The sequence below is a fragment of the Eptesicus fuscus genome, chromosome 9 (genome assembly GCF_027574615.1).
Source record: "Eptesicus fuscus isolate TK198812 chromosome 9, DD_ASM_mEF_20220401, whole genome shotgun sequence".
Taxonomy (NCBI): Eukaryota; Metazoa; Chordata; class Mammalia; order Chiroptera; family Vespertilionidae; genus Eptesicus; species Eptesicus fuscus.
The window spans coordinates 56,610,946-56,636,678 of NC_072481.1; the positions used below are offsets into that span (position 1 = coordinate 56,610,946).

The 25,733-nt window shown below is 48.4% G+C and overlaps 1 protein-coding gene across 1 annotated transcript in view; it reads left to right on the forward strand.

Annotated features, from left to right (window-relative positions):
* The window catches only part of GIPC2 (GIPC PDZ domain containing family member 2), a 78,677-nt gene extending 54,148 nt beyond the window's left edge, over window positions 1–24,529 (forward strand). The window contains exons 4-6 of the mRNA XM_008139459.3: window positions 2,876–2,982; window positions 11,813–11,894; window positions 24,378–24,529. Coding sequence (XP_008137681.3) covers window positions 2,876–2,982; window positions 11,813–11,894; window positions 24,378–24,529 — 341 coding nt within the window. The remainder of the gene's footprint in view (window positions 1–2,875; window positions 2,983–11,812; window positions 11,895–24,377) is intronic.
* The last annotated feature ends 1,204 nt before the right edge of the window (window positions 24,530–25,733 follow it).

Consider the following 25,733-nt stretch of genomic DNA (forward strand, 5'->3'; position numbering starts at 1 on the left):
TTAAAAAAAGCTTATTAATTAAAAAAATCTTTTATTCTACATATTTTCCCCCTTGAGCAACTGGTGTTGCAGGTAAGAGCAAGGTAAGATAGAGACACCCTCTGAGAGGCTGGCTGGCTTCTCAGGCATGAATGAAAACCCCTTCATGAACCTCCCATATTCCAGAGTCTGGGTCCTTAGCTCTGTGAATCCCAGAAACCGTTTATTTTTTCAGTGTATCCGGAGTTGTTCACTTTTCCAGGGTTATATCATGCTCACCAAACTTACAGGAGACTTGTTGCTAAGTCAGAACGCCAGGCTATCACTATACAACTGGAAATGTAGTTGTAGCCGTAGACCAAAACACGTTAGCTGAGCGGTGCATTTCCCGCCCAGCAGCAAATTTATATGGGAAGACAAATTATATCGAGCAGGTCATTTGGTGAAGTCTCAGTGGCATGATGGATGTGTGGTCAGGGGGGCGGGGAGCATAAGGTTGTTTTTTAAGTTGACTCTGACTTGACCACTGTAGGTCTGTATATAATTCAGATGATAACACTCACATGGCTGGGTGTACAGAATCCTGGACAGTGCAGATTGACCTTGTCTGCTTCTTTGGGCCCCTTTTTGGGAAGTCTATGCAGGGCATCTTGCTTCTGTTAATCCATTCTCCTCAAATGGGACACAGTGTAACTGACAATATTAATGCTGTAGACTCACTGATGTAGCTCCAGGCTCCTTAGAATTTGGTCTCCTGAGAATTTGGTCACCAGGATTAGCATTAGCACCATCAGTCACCATTTATAGGTTTTTGCTTAGGGGATCTGTTCTACTTTACCTCATGATAGTTTTTAGTTCTTTCATTCTCGGAGAAAAACTCATGTTTTTGGTGATTCTGTCCCTGAATGCAGGTCAAAATTTCTATATATAAAAGCCTAAGTGACCTAATGACTGAATGACCGAATGACCGGTTGACCAGTTGCTGTGACACACACTGACCACCAGGGGGCAGATGCTCAATGCAGGAGCTGCCTTCTGATGGTCAGTGTGCTCCTACAGCCAATCTCCCACGGCTGGCCAACCTCCTGTGATCCCTTCCCCTGGCTGGCCAGCCCCTCTGATCGGCCGATCACCAGCCAGGCTGAGGGACCCCACCCATGCACGAATTCGTGCACTGGGCCTCTAGTTAAAACATAAAATCCTTAATCACTTTGGAGTAGATTCTCACTGGCAAAACAGTACTTGCTGATGATGGGAATTATTCTAGGTTCTGAGTCAGTAAGAAGGCATTTGTGCAGTGGACCTCACTACCTGCTTGCATTTACCAGCCTTGTCCTGCGATTCCTCATTGAAGCTCAGGTATCTCCGGTTCTTGCTGCAGCACCTCCCCCCCTCCCTCTGTTCTTGCCCCAAACTTCTGCCACATAGGTCCTCAGTCAAGGGGACTTGGAGAATATTTGCAGAATTGATAAACTGGTGGCTTATAGTTGGAATCTGATCCACAGATTTTATTTATTTATTTATTTATTTATTTATTTATTTATTATCTTTACCTGAGCAGTGAGGATGTTTTTTCCATTGATTTTTAGAGAGTGGAAAGGAGATGGGAGGGGGACACACACACACACACACACACACACACACACACACACACACACACGTCAATTGGTTGCCTCCTGCTTGCGTCCTGACTGGGGCCAGGGATTGAACCTGCAACCAGGGTACATGCCCTTGACCTGGAATGGAACCCATGACCCTTCAGTTCAAGGGCTGATGCTCTAACTACTGAGGCAAACTGGCCAGGGAAGATCTCCTTCATTTTTGCCAAAATGTTTTTTAAAGTTTGACTCGATGGCCAAAACTTAAAATCAGGAGATTCATAAAATACTCTTGAGTATACAGTTTCTTTGCAAACAAGTAGGTCTGGCTATGAAGGGCCTGCGTTCCCACAGGGAATAAGTTACTGGAGTAGCCTAGGTAGGGCATGTCTCTTCCAGCTATCCTCGGTCCCCACCCTAACCTTTCACTCATCTATGGTACTGCTTGGTATTGGGGCGGGTGGGACTCTTTGTGACTTGGAAAATCAAAACCAGAAATAAAACACAGACACAAACCAAGCATAAGGAAAGCAGTGGCTGCCCCTGGACTCGCTCCCTGTCTCTTACCTGCCTCCTGAGGAGATGCCTTCCTTGGATCCTCTTCCCAGACTCTTCTTCTTTAGAACCTCCTTCTCTCTTTATGCCACCTCTGAGTCTATCCCTCGTGCTTCCAAGAGGTGTGATGACGGAGTGTCGTTGAGGAAAGCATACAGACTTTGGGATCAAGAGACTTGGGTTTGAATCCCAGCTCTGTGCCACAGTGAGCTTAGTTCCCTTCTCTGTAAAGTGAGGGCTGTACCTCGCCTCATAGATTGGTATGAGTACCACATGGGATTTTGTGTATGAAGCACCAAACAGAAGGTGGGTACTCATATAAGAGTGTTTCTGCTCCCCTCTCTCTCTCTCTAAAATCAAGATATGGCTCTTTCTCTGCTTCATGACCTTGAAGAAGTCAGCTGCACTTCCAGCTCTGCTTTCCCACCACACACATCTCTTTACTCTCACGATAAAGCCAACTATTTTACTTATTCCTCATAACTTCCAGTCTTTACCATCTGTACATTTCAAATATTTTCCTTTTCCTTTTGTAGCCAGACCTCTCTTAGAGACTCCCATCTGAGATGCCTGAATGGCAGGTGAATTTGTTTGGGGAAATTCTGTAAGGACGCATAACTTTTAGCAAACCTCTACAAGCCTTGTACATAGTTTTGTGATGGCAAATACTTTAGCTTTTACAGAAGTGTGTTGGAATTCTTTATAAATATATGCACCTTTCCCCATCTATTTTATCTCTACAGAAGTAGAGCCAAGGTCAAAAGCCGGAAATACCTCAACAGGAAAAATTGGTACTGAAAGGGGGACACTTCGCCTGAGGTCAAAAGGTCCTGCCACTGTGGAAGAAGTGGTATGTTATGTTCCTTTAGTCCTCATTCTGCTTGGACATGTATGGGCATGTATGGTTATTAGAGCTGAAAAGAAAGGTAAAACCATGAGGTTAAATAAGGTGCTATACACTCCAATTAAAGCACAGAATTTAATTCATTGCCTACTTACCCATATTAAAATCATTGAAAGATTTAAGAAGGAATATAGAAACTAAGTGTATGAGAAGAGACTGTGATCCAAAGCAATCCTCAGCTACCTGCAGACAACTTCTTTTTCTGGAGCCTGTGGACATCTGATTGGCTCAAAATGTTTACGATATCAGCCAAAGCTCTGAGAGCCAAGAAAAGTCTCAGAGCTACCTGTAGGAGTAAATATACTTATGATTTTGATAATCTATCTAATAATAGGATAATATGCAAATTGGTTGGGATGCCATTATGTAACTGCGTCCCTGCCCCCTGCGCCGGCCCAGAGACATGAGGCCCAAATCCCTGCCCCCGGCAACGGGCCCTGGGATGTGAAGCTCGCGTCCCCTCCCCCTGCACCAGCCCGGGGGTCTGCAGGCTCGTGGAGAGGCCCCTCCGCCGCGGGCCTGGCCGGGGGTCCACAGGCATGTGGAGGTCCGCAGGCCTCTGCCATGGCCTGGCCCGGGAGTCCGCAGGTCTCCCCTGGCTCTGGCCTACTCTTTGGGGCAATCCACCGAGGAGCCCCGGATGGGTGAGCGGGGCCTACCTCTTTGGGACAATGGATCGTGGGGCTCCCACACTGTGACAGGGCACAGGACAGGCTGGGGGACCCCGCCCCCCTGCCCCGAGTGCATGAATTTCGTGCACTGGGCCACTAGTATAAGATAATATGCATGAATTCCAGTCTCCTCAGGTGAAACATTCTATAGTCATCTTTGACTGTTCTCTGTCATGTCCCACATCCCTCCCATCAGCAAATCCTGGTGGATCTACGTCCACAATAGGCCAGAATCCAACAACAATTCACCACCTCTACTCCCACCACTTGGGTCCAAGGCACCAGGTCTTATCTTGAACATTACAATCACCTGGTCAGTCTTCCTGTGTTCACCCTGGCCCTCTTCCCTCTGTGCTCAGCACAGCAGCCAGAATTTTCATTCAAAAACACCAATAAGGTTAAATTTCTTTTCTGTTCAGAACCCTCCATTAGCTTCCCATGTTACTCTGGATAAAAGCCGAAGTCCTCAGCATGACTGACATGATCCAACCCTGCATTGCTTCTCTGATCTCATTTCCCACCACTGTTCCTGTCTTCCTGTGTCAGCCACCTGAGTCTCCTTGCTGTCCCCACACAGGCCAGACGTATGCTGCCACCGCAGGGTCTTTGTACTGCTGTTTCCTCTACCCGAATGCTTTGCCCACTTGTGAGCATGGCTCCCTCTCTGGCCTTCTTCAGGTTTCTGCCACATATCACCTTCTCTGAAAGGATGCTTCTGGGTATCTTGTATAAAGAGCTATTCCTGCCACCCCTCCCCCTGCCTATTTTTTCTTCCTTTAATTTTCTCCAAAGCAGGAAACACAATAGGACTCATTATCTCCTTGTTTCCTTTTTGTCTATTGTCTGGCTCCTTGGCTCACATGTCTTGTTCACTGTGGTATCCCAGCACCTAGAATAATAGTACCTGACACATCAAAGGAGCTCAAATCTTGGCTGAATTAATAAATTAACCAATGATTCATTTAAGCTTGAGCAGAGGAAGGGTTTCACTGATTAACTGGGTCAGTATTTGAGTGAAAACACCAGAAGTAGAAGAGACAAATGGAAGGAGGAAGGGTGGACAAGGAGGGCAGCAGGGGTGAGGGGCAGGATTCGAAGTGGCAAGCGGCAGGTCAGGCCCACTCACAGCAGCAAAGACAGCGGTGATGTGACGGTTGCCCTGTGGGCACAGGGGAGATGAGGCAGCTGCCTGAGGCCAGGGGGCTCCTGAAGGCAGGGGCCCAGGCACTGGGCCCGTGTAGTCCCTCTGTGTGCGCATATTGTCCAAGCACCCTCCCCCCACCAAGGTGTCTGAAGAGCAAAAGAATGAGACAGGTGAGCCACTAGGAGGCTCTTTCTACAGACCAGGATCCCAGAGCTTGTGGGGTGACCATGGTCAGAGTCAGCCATGGGGGTAGGCTTGATGGGGCAGATACTCAACAAACCATGAGGCCGGAACCATGAGGCCAAGATTATCCTTCTGAATGTTTGAGTCACCCAGGATGTTGTGAGTTTTGGGGAATCTAGGGGAAGATTTTGAGTCAGGTGTCTTGGTTCTGAATGTATGAAAGGACTGATTTGGAAGTAAAGGGCAATGAAGAGATTTGGAGGGTCAAAGGCATTTTGAAAGTGAGATATGATGAGGTATGTGAAAAACAAAAACAAAAACCCAGGGCAGTGATTTCTGGTCATTCTGAGTCTTTACCTTTCCTGTGCCCAGCACACTCCCGGGCATATTGCTGAAGTCTGTTAAGTGTGTAGTGAATGAATGAACAAACCTCAGTGGGAGAAAGGAACATGTAGGAGAATGGAAAAAGAGTGGGAGGGAGCTGGCCACGACCAGTTAGGGGGATGCGGCTGGTCTGCAAAGGAAGCAGGGGTGGTAGGGGAAGCTGCAGGTCACTGCGGGAGAAGTGTCTTCTGATAGTTAACATGGCTAATATTTTTGAACACCTGCTTTGTATGAGCTGCTGGAATGAAGAGAAACTGAAGATCCATGTGGGGAGGTAGGAAAGATTTATTCAAAGATAAACATCTAAAACTCCATTCCTATTTGCGTAGCCTGTTTCATTAAGTAGGGCAATTAAAATAGCTCATAATGGGAGGAAAAAGCTAGTTTGGTGCTAACGTTAAATTTGGTACAAATAACTTATAATCTATTTCACACACTAAAGGGTTTATAGGTTTTAAAAAAACATCCCCTCATAACCTCGCACCACTTCTGATGTTAACTAGACTTATTGTGATGATGATTTTGTGAGCAATACTCCACCTACATATCTCCTAATTTATTCAATATATGTTGTTGAGACAGGCATGGTCCAGGTGCTGATGATAGGATACCAAGATGAACAAAGACCGTGCTTTCCTTTTAAAGGAGAGAGACATGAAAAGAAGCGAGTACACACCAGAGCGATAGGGTTAAGGTCCCAAAGCAGGGGCTGATCAGCTGCTGTCAGGGATGGGGAGAGAGAGGGGAGGTCAGAGACAGTTCCCCCCAGAAGAAAAGAAGGTGGTGAGAAGAGTGTTCCAGGCATGAAGCTATGATGGGCTTGGGGGCCTTCTAGCGTCCATGGGATTGGAGTGTGAGTGCTGGAAGTACGTGGTGGGGTTGGTGAGGCTGGAGGTATAGGCCTGGGTCAAGGATGTGAGGGTCCATGGATCATGGGGGAGCCATTTAGGAACTATGAGGGGAGCAGCACAATTTTGAATTTTAGAAAAATTCCTTGGTTCTGGGGATGGATTGTTGAGCAGGGTAGGTGTGAGAGGGAAGATTATAGGCAGAGAGACAAAGGAGGAAAGCCTTGCAAATAAGAAAAGATGGAGAATATTATTCAACCTTAAAAAGGAAGGAAATCCTGCCATTTGTGACAGCATGGATGAACCCTGAGGGCATTATGCTAAATGAAATAAATTGGACAAAGAAAAATGCCACATGCTCTCACTTATATGTTGATTCTAAAGAAAAAGAAAACAAACCTAAACTCATAGATACAGAGAACAGAACGGTGGTTGTTAGAGGCAGTGTGGGGGATGGGCAAAATGGGTAAAGGTGGTCAAAAGGAACAAACTTCCAATTACAAATATGTCCTGGGGATGTAATGCACAGCATGCTGGCTGTGGTTAATAATACTGTGCTGTATATTTGAAAGTTGCTAAGAGAGTAGATCTTAAAAGTTCTCATCACAAGAAATAAAAATTTGTAACTATGTGTGGTGATGCATATTAATTAGATTTATTGTGGTGATGATTTTGCAATACCCACATACATCCCATCATTGTGTTGTACACCTGAAACTAATGTAGTGTTATGTCAAGTATAGCTCAATTAAGAAAAGAAAAGAAAATAAAAGGAAAGAAAAGGGAAGAAAAGATGAGCTCTACCCAGGCAATCGGAATGTGAATGGAAGAAAGGGGATGAGATCAAGAGCTTTTTGGAATAGTAAAACTCTGTGGCTATTTTGTATGGGAAGGTCTGTAATACTTGTTGCAGTAACTTACACAATGGCTGGATAGGTACAAAGGTAAACACCTAAGTTACTTTGCACAGCCTGTTGCTTTACACCGACCATTCAGAAGACACTGTAAAGAAAGCAAGAGTGAGGTATGTGGTCTGTTATTGTTTTAAAGGCTTAGTGAATATAATAAAAATATGAGAAAGTTGTAACAACATCCTCAAGGAAATAAAAATTTTATTTGCTATAAACGTTTTGAGACTACAAAGCAACATACATTTATGACAATACTAGAGGCCCGGTGCACGAAATTCGTGCACGGAGGGGGGTTGTCCCTCAGCCCAGCCTGTACCCTCTCCAATCTGGGACCCCTCAAGGGACCCCACTGGGATCGGGCCTAAACGGGCAGTCAGACATCCCTCTCACAATCCAGGACTGCTGGCTCCCAACTGCTTGCCTGCCTGCCTTCCTGATTGCCCCTAACTGCTTCTGCCTGCCACCCTGATCACCCCCTAATCACTCTGCTGCCAGCCTGTTTGCCCCCAACTTCCCTCCTCTGCTGGCCTGGTCACTCCTAACTGCCCTCTCCTGCAGGGTTGATCACCTCCAACTGCTCTTTCTTGCAGGCCTGGTCCCTCTCAACTGCCCTCCCTTGCAGGCCTGGTCCTTCTCAACTGCCCTCCCTTGCAGGCCGGGTGCCTCCCAACTGCCCTCTCCTGCTGGCCATCTGTGGTGGCCATCTTGTGTCCACATGGGGGCAGGATCTTTGACCACATGGGGGCAGCTATATTGTGTGTTGCAGTGATGATCAATCTGCATATTACTCTTTTATTAGATAGGATAGAGGCATGGTACAGGGGTGGGGGCCAGCTGGTTTGCCCTGAAGGGCGTCCCAGATCAGGTGGGGGTTCCCTTGGGGCGTGGGGTGGCCTGAGCGAGGGGCCTGTGGTGGTTTGTAGGCGGGCCATGTCCCCTGGCAACGCAAGCGGAGGCCCTGGTATCTGGAATTTATTTTCCTTCTACAATTGAAACTTTGTAGCCTGGAGCAGAGCCAAGCCTGGGGCTCCCTCTGAGGCCGGTAGCCATTTGTGTTGGGGTTATAATTGAAACTTTGTTGCCTTAAGTGGGTGGGCCCAGCCAGGGTGTGCAGAAAGCTTTGCTTCCCCTGGTGCCAGCGGCAACCCTGGCCTGCTCTCTCAAGCTCCATTTTGCCGCCATTTGTTTGAATTTGTTTACCTTCTATAATTGAAACTTTGTAGCTTGAGTGGAGGCTTAGGCCTGCAACGGCTATGGGAAAGCTTGGCTTCCTCTGTTACCTAGGAAACCTTGCTCTCTGTGGCTGTAGCCATCTTGGTTTGGGTTAATTTGCATACTCGCTCTGATTGGATGGTGGGTGTGTCTTGTGGGCGTGGTTTGTGGGTGTGTCGGAGGTATGGTCAATTTGCATATTTGTCTATTATTAGATTAGATTAAAAGTATTATGAATCTTTTACAATGTAATCGTGAATTCAACACTTGCACTTATAGTTATTTAACATCTTTGGGCATTTCTTTTTCAGCTGTGAAGCCATTTAAAATCAAGTATTGAAATAAACAGCATAGGACAAGACTTTATCAAATATAAAACTAAGATTGTAAAAGAATAATAAAATACAGAGTGGGGCAAAAGTAGGTTTACAGTTGTGAGTATGCAAAACAGTTTATTCTTATATTAATATTTATTAATTACTAGAGGCCTGGTGCACGAATTCGTGCATGGGTGGGGTCCTTAGGCCTGGCTGGCGATCAGGGCTGATTGGGGCCATCTTGCCCAGTCCCTATCGGGGCCGGGCTGATCAGGGCCTGCCGGCTGCGGGGAGGGATGAAGGAAGGGACCGCAGGAGGTTGGCCAGCTGGCTGGGGGGTGGTACTGGCCTGAGGGAGGGACCATGGGAGGTTGGCCAGCCATGGGAGGTTGGCTGTGGGAGCTCACTGACCACCAGGGGGCAGCTCTTACATTGAGCGTCTGCCCCCTGGAGGTCAATGCACGTCATAGTGACTGGTCGACTGGTCGTTCTGGTCATTTGGTCGTAATGGTCACTTAGGCTTTTATATATATAGACTAGAGGCTCGGTGCATGAAATTTGTGCATGGGAGGGGGGTCCTTCAGCCCAACCAGCACCCTCTCCAATCCGGGACCCCTCGGGGGATGTCCGACTGCCTCTCGCAATCTGGGACCGCTGGCTCCTAACTGCTTGCCTGCCTGCCTGCCTTATCACCCCTAACTGCTCCCCTGCTGGCCTGATTGCCCCTAACCGCTTCTGCCTTGCCCTGCACCCAGGACCCAGGATTCCCTCCTCTGGCTGGTTACAGGCACCTGGGACCCAGGCTTTCCTCCTTCTGGCAAGCCGCAGGCACCCAGGACCCAAGCCGACTTCTCCTGGGCTGGCTGCAGCCGCAGAGAACCATGGATGGGTGGCTTTGCCTGGGCTGCATCCACAGGTGCCTGGGACCATGAAGCGGGTGGCTTGTCCCTCTTCTGGGCTGCAGGAACAGGCACAGGCACAGCCATTGGCACGCGGGGTGGGCGGCTTGCCCCTCTTCTGGGCTGCAGGTGCAGCCACTGGCGCCCGGGACCAGGGGGACCATGGGGTGGGCAGCTTGTCCCTCTCCCAGGCTGCAGCCCCAGCCACTGGTGCCTTGGACTGCGGGGCGTGTGGCTTGGCCCTCTCCCGGGCCGGGCCACAGGCGCAGGTGCAGCTGCTGGTGCCCAGGACTGCTGGGCATGTGGCTTGTCCCTCTCCTGGGCTACAGGCACAGCCACTGGCACCTGGGCTACAGGCGCAGCTGCTGGCACCTGGTGGGATCGGGCCTAAATGGGCAGTCGGAAATTCCTCTCACAATCCAGGACTGCTGGCTCCCAACCGCTCGCCTGCCTGCCTGCCTGATTGTCCCTAACCACTTCTGCCTGCCAGCCTGATCACCCCCTAACCACTCCCCTGTCAGCCTGATTGATGCCTAACTGCTCCCCTGCCAGCCCAATTGCCCCTAACTTCTCTCCCTTGCCAGCCTGGTGCCCCTAACTGCCCTCCCCTGCCGGCTGGTCACCCCTAACTGCCCTCCCTTGCCAGCCTGGCTGCCCCTATCTGCTCTCCCCTGCTGGCCTGGTCATCCCCAACTGCCCTCCCCTGCTGACCTGATCACCCACAACTGCCCTCCCCTGCAGGGCTGGTCCCTCCCAACTGCCCTCCCCTGCTGGCCTGATCGCCCACAACTGCCCTCCCCTGCTGGTCATCTTGTGTCCACATAGGGGCGGCCATCTTTGACAACATGGGGGTGGCCATCTTGTGTGTTGGAGTGATGGTCAATTTGCATATTACCACTTTATTATATAGGATTGTATTTTCTATACAAACAACAATAAACCTACTTTTTCCCCACATTGTATATCCAATCATGTTTTTCACTGAAACTTTTTTAAAACATTGATTTGTATCATTCTATTAGTTTGAGATGTCCAACATAATGTTTTGATATTTGTATATACTACAATTCACTGAAACTTTGAATAACAATTTTAAGAACAGAAATGTTTTGGTAGCATTAAAACATAAGACAAAAGTTACTTTAAAAATATTTCATTATGACCTTATCCTTAAATTTTTTTTAAAAAATGTATTTTTATTGATTTCAGAGAGGAAGGGAGAGGGAGAGAGAGAAAGATAGAAATGTCAATGATGATAGAGAATCATTGATCGGCTGCATCCTGCACGCCCCTACTGGGGATGGAGCCCACAACCCGGGCATGTGCCCTTCACCGGAATCAAACCCAGGACCTTTCAGTCTGCAGGCCGATGCTCTATCCACTGAGCTAAACTGGTTAGGGCCTTATAAATTTTTTTGGTTTGTGTATTTTATAATGTCCATAATAGATTAATATGGTAACACATGTGTATAATTTATAAAAACTTCAAATAACACAGTTAAATAAAAAGTAACCAATAAGGGTATGTGTTCAGAAATGTTTTATCTTGGGGTGAGCTTTGTTAAACAGTTTGGAGACTCTGGCTGGCCTGCAGGACAAAGACCAGGGCCCTTTTCATGGCACCCAGGACCCCTTAGGATCTAGTCATATGTCTGCCAGTGTGTGGACTTTTTGAAGTTCCTGTGGCAGGCTATGATCTTTTATCAAACTCTACGACCTCGACTAGACTTTATACAGTTAGCCCCTTCTACATGCAGCACCCTCTCCAGCTGGTCTGACACCACTTATCTTTGAAAACACAATCCTTGTTACCTTCTTTCTGAAGTCTTCCATGACTCTTAGAGATTTAAATTTACTTCCCCCATGATACCTCTGTACCTTAAATATCATTAAAAATTATCTTTATTATTGTCATATAGCTATTTATTTTCACATCTTTATCCCCTTCTAGATTGTTAGCTACGTGGAGACTGAGTTCTTGGCCTTTTTTTGAATCCATGACACTTAACACTGACGCTAAAAATAAGTATTTATTGTAAAGATTTGTATTGAGTTGCAGAGCACACTCTAGATATATTTCCATTCAAATTAGCTGAAGTAAACAACCATGAACTGGCTCCATCTCAGATTTCCCCCTATGTATGCCCTGACGTTCAAGAGATTTCATATACAAGTGTAATAGCTTATTTCTCTTTTCTTTGATAAAGCCCTCTGAAACTAATGCTAAGGCAATTGAAAAGGTCGATGATCTTCTTGAGATGTACATGGGAATTCGAGATATTGAATTAGGTAAGATTATACTCTTTTAAAAAGTCTATTTTTTAATTTGATGGAACTTAATGCTTATTTGTATCTTTCTTGCATTGATAGTTACTGATACTTTTCAAGATGAAAAGTAATCGTATAGTAATGAAAATAGAAATAATGAAGAATAATGAAAAGAAGGTGTGGCCGTTACCACCTACCAGCTGGGAAGCCTTAGAGTCAAGTTAACATTTCTAAACTTCTGTTTTTCATCTAGTAGCTATAATGATATTTTCTTCATAGGTTTGTTTTATAGATTTAAACATATATATGAAAAGAATTTTGTAAATGATACATAAACACAGTATTATTTGATATATTAGCTGCACATCTATTACATTGTATGTTTATTATATTAAAGATGTGCACATTTATAAGATTAATGAAGCCCTGTGATAAATGAACCTGGTATATGACTGATAAGGGCAGTTAAGCAGTGAACTTCTGTGTATTTCTTTAAAAAAATATTTTTATTGATTTCAGAGAGGAAGGGAGAGGGAGAGAGAATCAATGATGAGAGAGAATCATTGGTCGGCTGCCTCCTGTAGGCCCCACACCAGGGACTGAGCCTGCAACCCTGACCAGGTGGGGTTGTGACCTCCTGGTGGTTCATAGGTCGATGCTCAACCACTGAGCCAATCTGGCTGGGCAATGCTCTCTGTGTATTTCTTATGTCACCATTAAGATGTCAGAGCCTTGATTTATCAATTAAGACTTTCTCCGTTATAAATAATAAAACAACAAACTGAATTCCAACTGACTTAAGGAAAAAATAAGGTGTATTGGGGCGGGGGGATGTATTGGTTCTTATAACTGAAAAGTCCAGAAGTAGATTCTAGCTTCAAGAATGGCTAGGTCCAGAGTTCTCATGCTATCATCAGGATGTGATTTCTCTGGTCTCCATTCTGGTTTCATTTTAGGCCCCCATGGTATCCCTTGGTAGCTTCAGGCCCTCCCTCATGAGCTCAAAATGACTGTCATGGCTCTTGTTGTCAAACACAATGGGGAAGAGGGAGGGCCTTTGCCAAGTCATTCAAACAAAATGCTCAGGATTGTCTCTGATTGGTTTGATTGACCCACTTGATCCAGACACTGAGGCTGGGGGATGGTTAGGTCAGGGTCAAACCTCTAGAGCTGAGAGTAATTTCTGAAATACAAAGGCTGAGATTGTGAAAGACCTGGTGCCTTCTACGAAGGAAGAAAGATAAATATTCCCTTAAGAAGGGGAGTTGGCTGCTGGGTGTGGAAAGAGTATATGTGCACTTAGTGGTGGGGTTTGTGCCTGTATGCATTCTTGTGTGTGTGCTTGGGTGTGTGTTGCATCAAGTACTTAATAAATTGTTTTTTTAATAAGCTTTGAAAAAGTTGATTTTAGAGAGAGGAAAGGGGAGGGAGGGAGCGAGGGAGGGATAGATAAAGGGAGAGAGAGAGAGAAAGAGAGAGAGAGAGAGAGAGAGAGAGAGAGAGAGAGAGAGAGAGAGAGAGAGAGAAACATCCATATAAGAGAGAAACATCTATTGGTTGCCTCCTGCATGCACCCTGCAACCTGGGTATGTGCCCCAATTGGAAATGGAACTGGCCACTTCTTGGTGTATGGCAAGACGCTCTAACCAACTGAGCCACACTGGCTGTTTTGATGACTATGGCCTTGTAATGTAGTTTGATATCAGGTAGCCTGATTCCTCCCACTTTGGAGAACCCCACTTTTAACAGGTGAAAACTTAAAACAGTCCTCAACTTTAAAACTTAATTTTACATAGTTCAGTAAATTAGTTTTACTCCTTTGTTATTAAAAATACACAGTATATAAGGAAGAGCATTGGGCAGTGCTACAAGTAATTATATAGGAATTTAAGAATCAGTTTTTGAAGAATTAATTTTCTTTCACTCTGACATATTCAGGGAACTAAATGTTCCTTGAAAATTTCTTATAAATTAAATAGAAATACCTTCATAATTAATCATCTATAGCAAGTTCCTCCATTGACATGAATAGTCATTATCATTGTATATGATTTAGCAATGTGTTCACCAAGGGAGGTAAAGTTCAAAGAAAGTAATTATTTGAAGAATGCAAACATTGTTAAATTAGGAATTTCTCTCATTCAGATCTAATTAACATGAAATGTAAATCACAAATGTGAAACTGCTTCAACAGATGAATTATTTTTATTCCCTGTGCTTCTTAGTTTTCAGAAATGTTAATTCTTTTAAAAATATTTTTATTGATTTTTGAGAGAGAGAGGAAGGGAGAGGAGTAGAGAGATAGAAATATTGATGAGAGAGAAACATTGATAGATGGGCTGCCTCCTGCACGCCCTCCACTGGGGATCAAGCCACAACCCAGCATGTGCCCTGACCCAGAATGGAACCAGTGACCTCTTGGTTAATGGATTGATGCTCAACCACTTAGCCACGCTGGCAAGACTTGAAATGTTAACTCTTAATGAAAATGACACTGATATTATGTTATTATGAGTTTATACTAAAAAATTTAAAAAGTAATATGGCAATTAAATATCTAAGAACAAAACAGTAACCTCAAAAACAAACAAACAAAAACCCCAACACATTGGGATCTATTTACTATTTGAAAATGAAAAATAATTCAAATGAGTTTCTGGACCAAGTAACCCTGAAGATAAAAGTGCTCTGTTTGGTTGTAAAGTTAAGTTGTGAAATATGACTTTTCAAATGACCTAGTGCCTTGGAATGTTACCCATTGAAAAAAAAAAGTTCTGGAAGATTGTGAATTAAGACCTTATATAGAAACATTGATGAGAGAGAAACATTAACTTAGTGGGAAATTGTATAATATAAATTTCTTAATGAATATTAAGATGTAGTATAATCTCTATAATAAAGAGCCAGGGTGTAACGACTGATCATAACCAAAGGCTGACTAACTGAAAGTCAGCTGACTACTGCAGCTGCAGGCCTGGTAACCCAGCAGTGACTGCTGTGGGGGCTTTGAATCAGGCCCGGAAAGAGACCTGTAGAGAGAAGCAGGGGCTGATCTGTAGAGTCCGAGGCAGTTTTTGACCAGCACTTGCCTCTCTCTTTCCCTCCGAGCCTGGCCAGCAGCCTTGTGACCATTTCTTTCCAGGCCTCCACTGAGGCTGCTGATCAGCCCCGCCTTTCTGATCAGGCCCCGTTGATAAGCCCAGAGATGCTGACTGGCATAGAAACCGGCCAATCAGAACCAAATCTGGGTCAACTGTGAGGAGGCAGTGGCTGCCTAGGAGGCGGAGCTTTTGATGCTCATTGGCATAGAAATTGACCAATTAGAACCAAATCTGGGTCAATTGTGAGGAGCCAATAGCTGTCTAGGAGGTGGAGCTTTTGATACTGACCAATTAGAACCAAACTGGCCAGCAGAGGAGGGCAGTTGGGGGCAAGATCAGGCCAACAGGGGAAGGCCTTTGGGGGAGAGATCAGGCCGGCAGGGGAGGGCAGTTGGGGGCAACCAAGCTGGCAGGGGAGGGCAGTTGGGGGTGAGATCAGGCCGGCAGGAGAGGGCAGTTAGGGGTGATCAGGCAGGCAGAGGCAGTTAGGAGCAATCAGGCAGGCAGGTGAGCAGTTAGGAGCCAGCGGTCCCAGATTGCAAGAGGGATGTCTGACTGCCAGTTTAGGCCCGATTCCCCAAGCGGTCCCCGATTGGAGAGGGTGCAGGCTGGGCTGAGGGAACTGCCCCCTCTGTGCACGAATTTTGTGCACCGGGCCACTAGTTTGTATATAGAACTATAATATTTTCTAGTGATATCAATTTAGGAGTTTGATGATTATTCTAAGAACTTTTGAAATTTTTGGATTTCTAATTTATGAAGAGATCCAGAAATGTTTAGTAAGGAAATCTGAGTGCTAGTTTCTAAGTCAGATTTTCCTATAAAGTCTTTTTAGCTCTTTTAAAAGTATATGATAATGGTATTTTAATCAAGATAGTGACATTTCTTCCTAGGATGATTTTTCCTTTTTGAGTAACTTTAAAACAATAAATATTATAAAAAGTTATCCTTCTCGGTAAAGCCAATAAAGTTTTGGAAATAGATTTCATTAAAAGAAACTACATTGGCTCTATTTTGATGTTTGACTCATGTGGCTTGTTTGACAAGAGTTGACATTATGAAAAGTCTTAGGGAAAATAAGTGTTGAAGACCTTCCATAGAAAGAGATACAGTTACAGATTTAAAGGTTAAATTAACAATGGTGGTAGTTAATCTTTTTTTTTTTTTAGTGCTCACCCAAGGATATTTTCCCATTGATTTTTAGAGAGAATGGAAGAGAGAGAGACAGAGAGAAACATCAATGTGAGAGAAACACATAGATTGGTTGCCTCCAGGGCCTGGGCTAGGGAGAAGCCTGCAACACACGTACATGCCCTTGACCAGAATCAAACCAGGGACCCTTCGGTCTGCAGGCTGACACTCTACCCACTAGTGGTGGTTAATCTTTATCTAAATTCTGCCATGTGCCATTTTATTAAAACAGATTCAGAGAAGTTTGGTAACTTGTTCAAAGTCAGCTAACATGTTAAGAGCTGAGATTCAATTCTGATACTTTGATACCAAGATTTTTCACCTGCAGTAATGTTGTATGTCTAAAGTTCTGTTTAAGTATTTAAGAACTTAGTGGAAAATACAGGTTGATCAGTATCACCAAAATATGTGTCATTAATAATGTAAAAGTTGTTCAGTATTGGTAATGATATAAAGATATCCTTGAAATAGCCACAAGAGGTCAGCACTTAGCTGTTACATGTGGTATGACAAGTCTACTTTTAGTGGAGTATTTTTCCCCAAATTGTATTCAGATGTTAAATATTATTGCAGTGTATTGCAAATGCATTATAGTTAACAGATGAGAAGCATTTTAATAGCTGTTGTTATGTTAATGTGATACATTTTCCTAGTTCCTTTGCATTTCTCTTAAATCAGAGATACAGCCTTTTATGATAAAGAATAAAATCATGCCAGTTTATTTCTCCTGTAAGGATGTTTCAAATCTATGTTTATACTTTATGTATTAGCAAAAATTCATAACATGTTCAGTGCATGCTGCATTCTCAAGTTCTGTTAAAAATTTTGTAGCAAATTTGATTTTTAAAAGATTTATGGAGCCCTAACCGGTTTGGCTTAGTGGATAGAGCGTTGGCCTGTGGACTCAAGGGTCCCAGGTTTGATTCCGGTCAAGGGCATGTACCTTGGTTGCGGGCACATCCCCAGTAGAAGGTGTGCAGGAGGCAGCTGGTCGATGTTTCTCTCTCATCGATGTTTCTAACTTTCTTTTTTTTTTTTTTTTAAATTTCTTTATTGATTAAGGTGTCACATATTTGTCCTCATCCCCCCATTCCCATCCCACCCCTCTCCCCACGCATGCCCCAATCCCCTGTTGAACTTAACCGTTGGATAGGCTTATATGCATGCATACAGGTCCTTTGGTTGAACTCTCCCCCTCCCCCCACCCTCCCCCTACCCTCCCCTATCCTCCCTCTGAGGCCCGATAGTCCGATCGATGCCTCCTTGCTTCTGGTTCTGTTCTTGTTCCTCAGTCTATGTTGTTCATCATTTCCCCTAGATGAGCGAGATCATATGTCACTAGATATATACTAATAAGAACTGAATGTGAGACGAGCAATAATAGTTATGCTGACAGGCAAATGAATCAATCTGTAGCGAGCTTCCCCCTGGACCAACAGTTCTTTTGAGACCCAATTTCAATGTCCAGTAGTTCCTTATGTGTACATGTCAGCACTGACCCCTCAGCTCTGGATGGTGGACAAATGGTGGTAATGGAGGTCCGACTCCCTCTGGTTTGGTCTCGGCCGAACCCAGGGGCACAGCGTCACCCAGACTAAGGGGCACGTGGCCTCACCCATACCCAAGGGGCGCGTGGTCTCACCCGGGCCTGGGACCCAGCCTCACCCGGATGGATCCAGGGGCGCACGGCCTCACCCGGACCCAGGATCTGGCTTCACCCGTACCCAGGGACGCTTGGCCTCTCCCAGACCCAGGGGCACGTGGCCTCACCCGGGCCTAGGTGCACGAGGCCTCACCCGGATCCAGGGACGCATGGTCTCACCCGGACCCAGGGACGCTTGGCCTCTCCCAGACCCAGGGCCACTTGGGCTCACCCGGGCCTAGGTGCACGAGGCCTCACCCGGATCCAGGGACACATGGTCTCACCCGGACCGAGGGACGCTTGGCCTCTCCCAGACTCAGGGCCACTTGGGCTCACCCGGGCCTAGGTGCACGAGGCCTCACCCGGATCCAGGGACACATGGTCGCACCCGGACCCAGGGACGCTTGGCCTCTCCCAGACCCAGGGCCACTTGGGCTCACCCGGGCCTAGGTGCACGCGGCCTCACCCGGATCCAGGGACACATGGTCTCACCCGGACCCAGGGATGCTTGGCCTCTCCCAGACCCAGGGCCACTTGGGCTCACCCGGGCCTAGATGCACGAGGCCTCACCCGGATCCAGGGACACATGGTCTCACCCGGACCGAGGGACGCTTGGCCTCTCCCAGACCCAGGGCCACTTGGGCTCACCCGGGCCTAGGTGCACGAGGCCTCACCCAGATCCTGGGACACATGGTCTCACCCGGACCGAGGGACGCTTGGCCTCTCCCAGACCCAGGGCCACTTGGGCTCACCCGGGCCTAGGTGCACGCGGCCTCATCCGGATCCAGGGACACATGGTCGCACCCGGACCCAGGGACGCTTGGCCTCTCCCAGACCCAGGGCCACTTGGGCTCACCCGGGCCTAGGTGCACGCGGCCTCACCCGGATCCAGGGACACATGGTCTCACCCGGACCCAGGGATGCTTGGCCTCTCCCAGACCCAGGGCCACTTGGGCTCACCCGGGCCTAGATGCACGAGGCCTCACCCGGATCCAGGGACACATGGTCTCACCCGGACCGAGGGACGCTTGGCCTCTCCCAGACCCAGGGCCACTTGGGCTCACCCGGGCCTAGGTGCACGAGGCCTCACCCAGATCCTGGGACACATGGTCTCACCCGGACCGAGGGACGCTTGGCCTCTCCCAGACCCAGGGCCACTTGGGCTCACCCGGGCCTAGGTGCACGCGGCCTCATCCGGATCCAGGGACACATGGTCGCACCCGGACCCAGGGACGCTTGGCCTCTCCCAGACCCAGGGCCACTTGGGCTCACCCGGGCCTAGATGCACGAGGCCTCACCCGGATCCAGGGACACATGGTCTCACCCGGACCCAGGGATGCTTGGCCTCTCCCAGACCCAGGGCCACTTGGGCTCACCCGGGCCTAGGTGCACGAGGCCTCACCCGGATCCAGGGACACATGGTCTCACCCGGACCGAGGGACGCTTGGCCTCTCCCAGACCCAGGGCCACTTGGGCTCACCCGGGCCTAGGTGCACGAGGCCTCATCCGGATCCAGGGACACATGGTCGCACCCGGACCCAGGGACGCTTGGCCTCTCCCAGACCCAGGGCCACTTGGGCTCACCCGGGCCTAGGTGCACGCGGCCTCACCCAGATCCAGGGACACATGGTCTCACCCGGACCCAGGGATGCTTGGCCTCTCCCAGACCCAGGGCCACTTGGGCTCACCCGGGCCTAGGTGCACGAGGCCTCACCCGGATCCAGGGACACATGGTCTCACCCGGACCGAGGGATGCTTGGCCTCTCCCAGACCCAGGGCCACTTGGGCTCACCCGGGCCTAGGTGCACGAGGCTTCATCCAGATCCAGGGACGCATGGTCTCACCCGGACCCAGGGACGCTTGGCCTCTCCCAGACCCAGGGGCACGTGGCCTCACCCGGGCCTAGGTGCACGAGGCCTCAGCCGGATCCAGGGACACATGGTCTCACCCGGACCCAGGGACTCTTGGCCTCTTCCAGACCCAGGGCCACTTGGGCTCACCCGGGCCTAGGTGCACGAGGCCTCATCCGGATCCAGGGACACATGGTCGCACCCGGACCCAGGGACGCTTGGCCTCTCCCAGACCCAGGGGCACGTGGCCTCACCCGGGCCTAGGTGCACGAGGCCTCAGCCGGATCCAGGGACACATGGTCTCACCCGGACCCAGGGACTCTTGGCCTCTTCCAGACCCAGGGCCACTTGGGCTCACCCGGGCCTAGGTGCACGAGGCCTCACCCGGATCCAGGGACACATGGTCTCACCCGGACCCAGGGACGCTTGGCCTCTCCCAGACCCAGGGGCACGTGGCCTCACCCGGGCCTAGGTGCACAAGGCCTCATCCGGCTCCAGGGACTCATGGTCGCACCCGGACCCAGGGACGCTTGGCCTCTCCCAGACCCAGGGCCACTTGGGCTCACCCGGGTCTAGGTGCTCGCGGCCTCACCCGGATCCAGGGACACATGGTCTCACCCGGACCCAGGGACACTTGGCCTCTCAGACCCCGGGGCACGTGACCTCACCCATGCCTAGGTGCACAAGGTCTCACCTGGATCCAGGGACATACGGTCTCACCCGGACCCAGGGACGCCTGGCCTCCCCCAGACCCAGGGGCACGTGGCCTCACCCGGGCCTAGGCGCACGAGGCCTCACCCGGATCCAGGGACACACGGTCTCACCCGGACCCAGGGACGCCTGGCCTCCCCCAGACCCAGGGGCACGTGGCCTCACCCGGGCCTAGGCGCACGAGGCTTCACCCGGATCCAGGGACACACGGTCTCGCCCGGACCCAGGGACGCCTGACCTCCCCCAGACCCAGGGGCACGCGGCCCCACCCGGGCCTAGGTGCACAAGGCCCCACCCAAATCCAGGGACACATGGTCTCGCCCGGACCTAGGGGTGCGTGGCCTCTCTCAGACCCAGGGGCACGTGGCCTCACCTGGACCTAGGTGCACGAAGCCACCCGGACCCAGGGGCGCGTTACCTCTCTCAGACCCCTGGTCGCGTGGTCTCACCCAGATCCAGGTGCTCACGGCCTCACCCGTACTGGGGACCCAGCCTTACCCGGATCCAGGGGCCCACGGCCTCACCCGGACCCAGGGTTCAGATTCGCCCGGACCCAGGGGCACATGGCCTCACCCGAACCCGGAATCCAGCTTCACCTGGACCCAGGGGCGTGTGGCCTCACCCAAACCCATGGGCGTGAGGCCTCACCTAGACCCAGAGGCGTGTGACCACATCTGAGCCCAGAGGCTCGCAGGCTCGCCTGGATTCGGGTCTCAGCGGGGTTTCGTCTTCTTGATCCCAATTCCTGTTGGTCAATTCCCTCTCAGCAATTCCTTCAGTCATTTTCTCAGGGCTCCAGGGCGGCTGCCGCAGAACTCGTTGGGCGGCGGGCTCGGCAAGGCTCCGGTGTGCCCGGTGCCCGGCGGTGGGCTGGTCCGGTGTCGCTGCGTCGGCCCTTGGGTCTGCAACGGTGGCCAGTCGCTGAGCGTGCGCACCTGGCCACTTCGGGGCATTGAGATTCTTGAAGGACTCGGAGGTCAGCAAGCACGGAGTCTCCCACCCCATGTCTCCCAGGGGCTCGTCTGTCCATGCTCGGCAGCGAGTGGAGCTGTCCCCTCAGCCGGAGACTGCCGGGGGAACTGCGCCGAGCACGTTCCAGGCCGCCATTGTGTCGCCTGAGCCATAGTTCTTAAAGTGTGGACTTTGGGTCACCGGCATCAGCATCATCCTGCGTACCCCTCTCTTTTATTCTAGTTGTAGAGCATCTGCTCAGCCAGCCCCCCGGTCTTTCTGGCTGGTGTCTGCTCTGCTCTCCCGTCGTAGTCTCAATATTGTTGTGGTAGGCAACGATCAGGCTGCCACCCTATGTCTCCATCTTGGTCCTCCTTTGTACAGTTAAGTCTTGATTGTTGTTGGTGTCACTGGGAGGAATTGTCCTCCAGGCCAATTGGCCGTGAGGACCCTCTTTGTCCATATAGGAAGAGTTGCTGTGCAGGAGACATGTTTGTGGGCCGGGTCTTGATGCAGCAATGCCTTGGCGCTCACTGAGTCTGCCTCTAGAATGCCTCCCTTATGCAGGTGATTGAAATCTGATGTCATCTCCCACCAACCACTAGATGCCCTCGTTTCTGGGTCTCCAATGCAGTGTGGGTCAGCCACTACCTGAGGCACTCAGCAGGAAAAAGCTTCTGCTCAGCTTGGCTGGGGCGGAGCTACAGGGTGGAGCCTACAACCTTGGCTTCCTGTCAGCCCCGCCCTATGAGGCTCCTGTGTCTGTGTCCCTCTGTATTCCTTGCAAACACCTCTGAGAGAAACGCGCCCTGGAATTTCGCCCACTGCCAAACAGTCCAGTCCCTCCCCTAATGAATCTGGACTCCCAGATTCTCTCCTGGAACTGGGTTTCAGTGCAGTTGGAACTGGGTCTCAGCGCAGTCTGGCGTCCCTGTCTCCTTCCCAGCAGGGTCACCCAGTGGCGCAGGCAAAAGTCCGTCCTCTGCGCACCTTCCAGTGCGCGCGTCTGGAGCCGCCGCTTCTCTGTGCCTCCGCCACCACAGCCCAAATTCATTCCCCCAGCGTGCGCCTGGCTTCCCAGGGTTTCGCCCGGAACTGGGGTTCAGTGCAGTCGGAACTGGGGTTCAGCACGGTCCTGAGCTTATGTCTCCTTCCCGCTAGGGCAGTTCAGTGGTGCAGGCAACAGTCCGTCCTTTGCGCCCCTTCCCGTGCGCGCCTCTGGAGCTCTGCCTTCCCCCGCTCCTCTGTGCCTGCGCCCCACAGCCCAGGTTCATTCCCCCAGCCTGCGCCTGGCTTCCCAGGGTTTCGCCCGGAACTGGCGCTCAGTGCAGTCGGAGCCGGCGCTTAGCGCACTCCGGAGCCTTTATCTCCTTCCTGCCAGTGAACGCCGGCCAGGCCGTCAGCCGCCCCCTCCTCTCCGGCTCCATCCTCCCCGCAGGCGCGCGCGCTCGTGTCTCCGCCAGTTTCTCCATACCTCAGGCTTTTACGGCTCCCCCGATTGTCCCCGTGGCCCTCTCCTTCCCCCCAGCTGTGGGCATTTCAGTCCGCCAGCTCTCCTGTGGTTCTGGACGATGTCCATTCTGACCTCTAGTTGTGCCTTTGAAATTGTTGTGCCCGGCTGCAGGTTAGGTGTTTCACCTATGCCGCCATCTTGGTTTCTCCGTTTCTAACTTTCTATCCCTCTCCCTTCCTCTCTGTAAAAAATCAATAAAATATATTTTAAAAAAAGATGTATGGAGCACTGTATTTCATACACACAATATTTCCCACACAATTATGACACTGCCTAATTGGTATTTTTATTGCTTCTACAAGATCAGGAGTTTCTTGAAGGCACATACCATGTCTTACTCAGGTCTTAATCCCAGCTCCTACCATAGTACTTCTTCCATAGTAAATACTTGCTGAATATCTGTTGATCAAATGTCTGATGAGAGGCACAAAAATGAGAGTCCCTAGGGAGTCTGAGTCCCAATTTCATTAGTTTGAAGCATTAGCCTTTGAGCAAGTTATTAAACTTTGAGTCTTAATTTCTACATCTGTAAAATGGGTACAATAAAAACTTCATAGGGTTGTCAAAGCATTCTACTATGTATTAAGTTTCTCTCACATCATAATTAATAGACATAGCTATTATCATCCATAGCAGTGATCATTACTAATTATTACTAGTAATAATGGTCATGGAGTGAGAACATGTAGGGATGTATAACTGGAGGTGGGACCAACTCTGGGACTATATTGTGTGTACGAGTTTTTCTTCACTTTTCTCCTCTCTGGGCCAGCATGAGCGTATGAGTGAAATTACACAGCTTGGGCTGTCAGGGTATAGTATGGGGATTTTAAATAATAATTTTTCTCATTTTGTGACCAAGGAACCCAAACCAGAGATTACAAATGAGAGCAGACCAGGTCTGAGCATGGTGTTCCTGGGGTCAGTACACCAGACAATGCTACTGAGCTTCCTGAGGTACAAGAAAACCATGTACCAAGCATTTTCTCACAGCTGCGTGTGTGTGTGTGTGTGTGTGTGTGTGTGTGTGTGTGTGTGTGTGTGAGAGAGAGAGAGAGAGAGAGAGAGAGAGAGAGAGAGGGAGGGAGAGAGGTGGAGAGAGAGAGAAAGGGAGAGAGATGGGTTGATTCAGTGTCCATCAGTGACCTTGTTTTCCTCACTGTTCAAGAGCATCAGTCATCTGCACTGTTAGCCCTGGCCGGGTAGCTCAGTTGGTTAGAGCATCGTCCTGACACACCAAGGTTATGGGTTTGATCCCCAGTCAGGGCACATACAAGGAGCAACCAATGAATGTATAAATGAGTAGAACAACAAATCGACGGCTCCAAGGTGGAGGAGAGGCCTGCAGTAGCAGCTGCAAACCTGGGTATAGTGGGTAGATTGTTTAAAAAAATATCTTTGCTACTTGGATATGTAGTATTTATACTAGAAATATGTGATATCTAAGCATATTCCTTTTAGAAAGTAAATTTTCTGGTGCTATTTTTCTTAGTCCTCTGATGCTGTCTCAAGTATCAATAATTTTTAAAATCTATTTTTTGATAGCTACCACAATATTTGAAGCTGGAAAGGACAAAGGTAATCCAGATGAGTTCGCTGTGGCACTTGACAAAACTCTTGGAGACTTTGCGTTCCCAGATGAATTTGTCTTTGATGTTTGGGGAGCCGTTGGTGATGCCAGACGAGGAGGATTATGATGTGGCTGGTCCATCACTGGAGAAATGAACCATCGTTCCTGTGTGTGTTTGTATGTGTGTTTTTAAATAAACCTATAAGATCTGCTTTTAGACACTGGTTTGGTTTTATGTGTATGGAATACATTCTTGCTTTTTTTTGAAATATAATTATGATTTCTGGGTACTTTTTAATGCAGTTGAATATATAGGATGCTTAAGAAAAATTACCTAAAATTTGATCAATTTTAATATTCACTTAAAAGTTATTTTTGAAGCAAGTTTTAGGGAGTGTTTCTGGATAGATAATTTTGTTCCCCACTGGTTTTCTTACATGTAAGCAGTTGATTGCAATAGCTTTGTAGTTCTTTTGCAAAATCTTAATGCAGCGAAAATTAGGATTGGAGTATGATTTGCTTCATAGCATCTTCATTTTGTTATGTTAGCTTGAATAGGATATGTTCAGGAAATAACATGTGAATTACACCTACTATAGGTCTAGAAGCATTGTTTTAATTTTTCATCCACTGAGTAAGGGGAAGAGGATTTCTATAGCCTGTTGATGTCAATGACCTACTTTCTCTCTTTGTAAAACAAGGATTGATTGACTTTTATATTTTGCTTCTTTGTAATTTGCTGCTTTGGTTCTTAAAACCTATTATTGAAATCTATTGTGCTGTGCATTTGTTTGCATGTGCGGAAGAAGGGTGAAAAGGGCAGATAGGGTAGAAATCACTTATACTTGATTTTTGCAAAACACTTCTTGAAACATTATTTCTTTTTCCACCCGTACCTGCTTTTTACATTACCCTTTATAAGCACTCCAGGGAAAGTTTTTATAGTCTTTGTAGAACTTTTCTTTTGAAAGCGATGTACTCAGAAAATAACTATGTTTGAGAACACTTTTTGGGTGAAAGAGCAAGGCTTTTAAGCCCCCTAAACTTTAGAGAAGATAGTGTCAGAAATAGACCTCCCCCCAGTGGAAATAAAGGAGGAAGGGAGCATTGAGAAAATACGTTAGCCTATTATTTTAGAGTTCTAACAGACCCTCTCTAAAACCTTTCATTATTGAGAAAATTGAGCGTAAATGATCGTCTTATCACTTTTATTGGACATTTTACAGAGGTAAGGGAAATGGAAATGAATGGCTTCAACTTAGATCAGTAATAAGGAAGAGCCTGGTGTGACCGAGCATTCTGCTGAAGTGTGAGATGGAAAATGCTGAGCG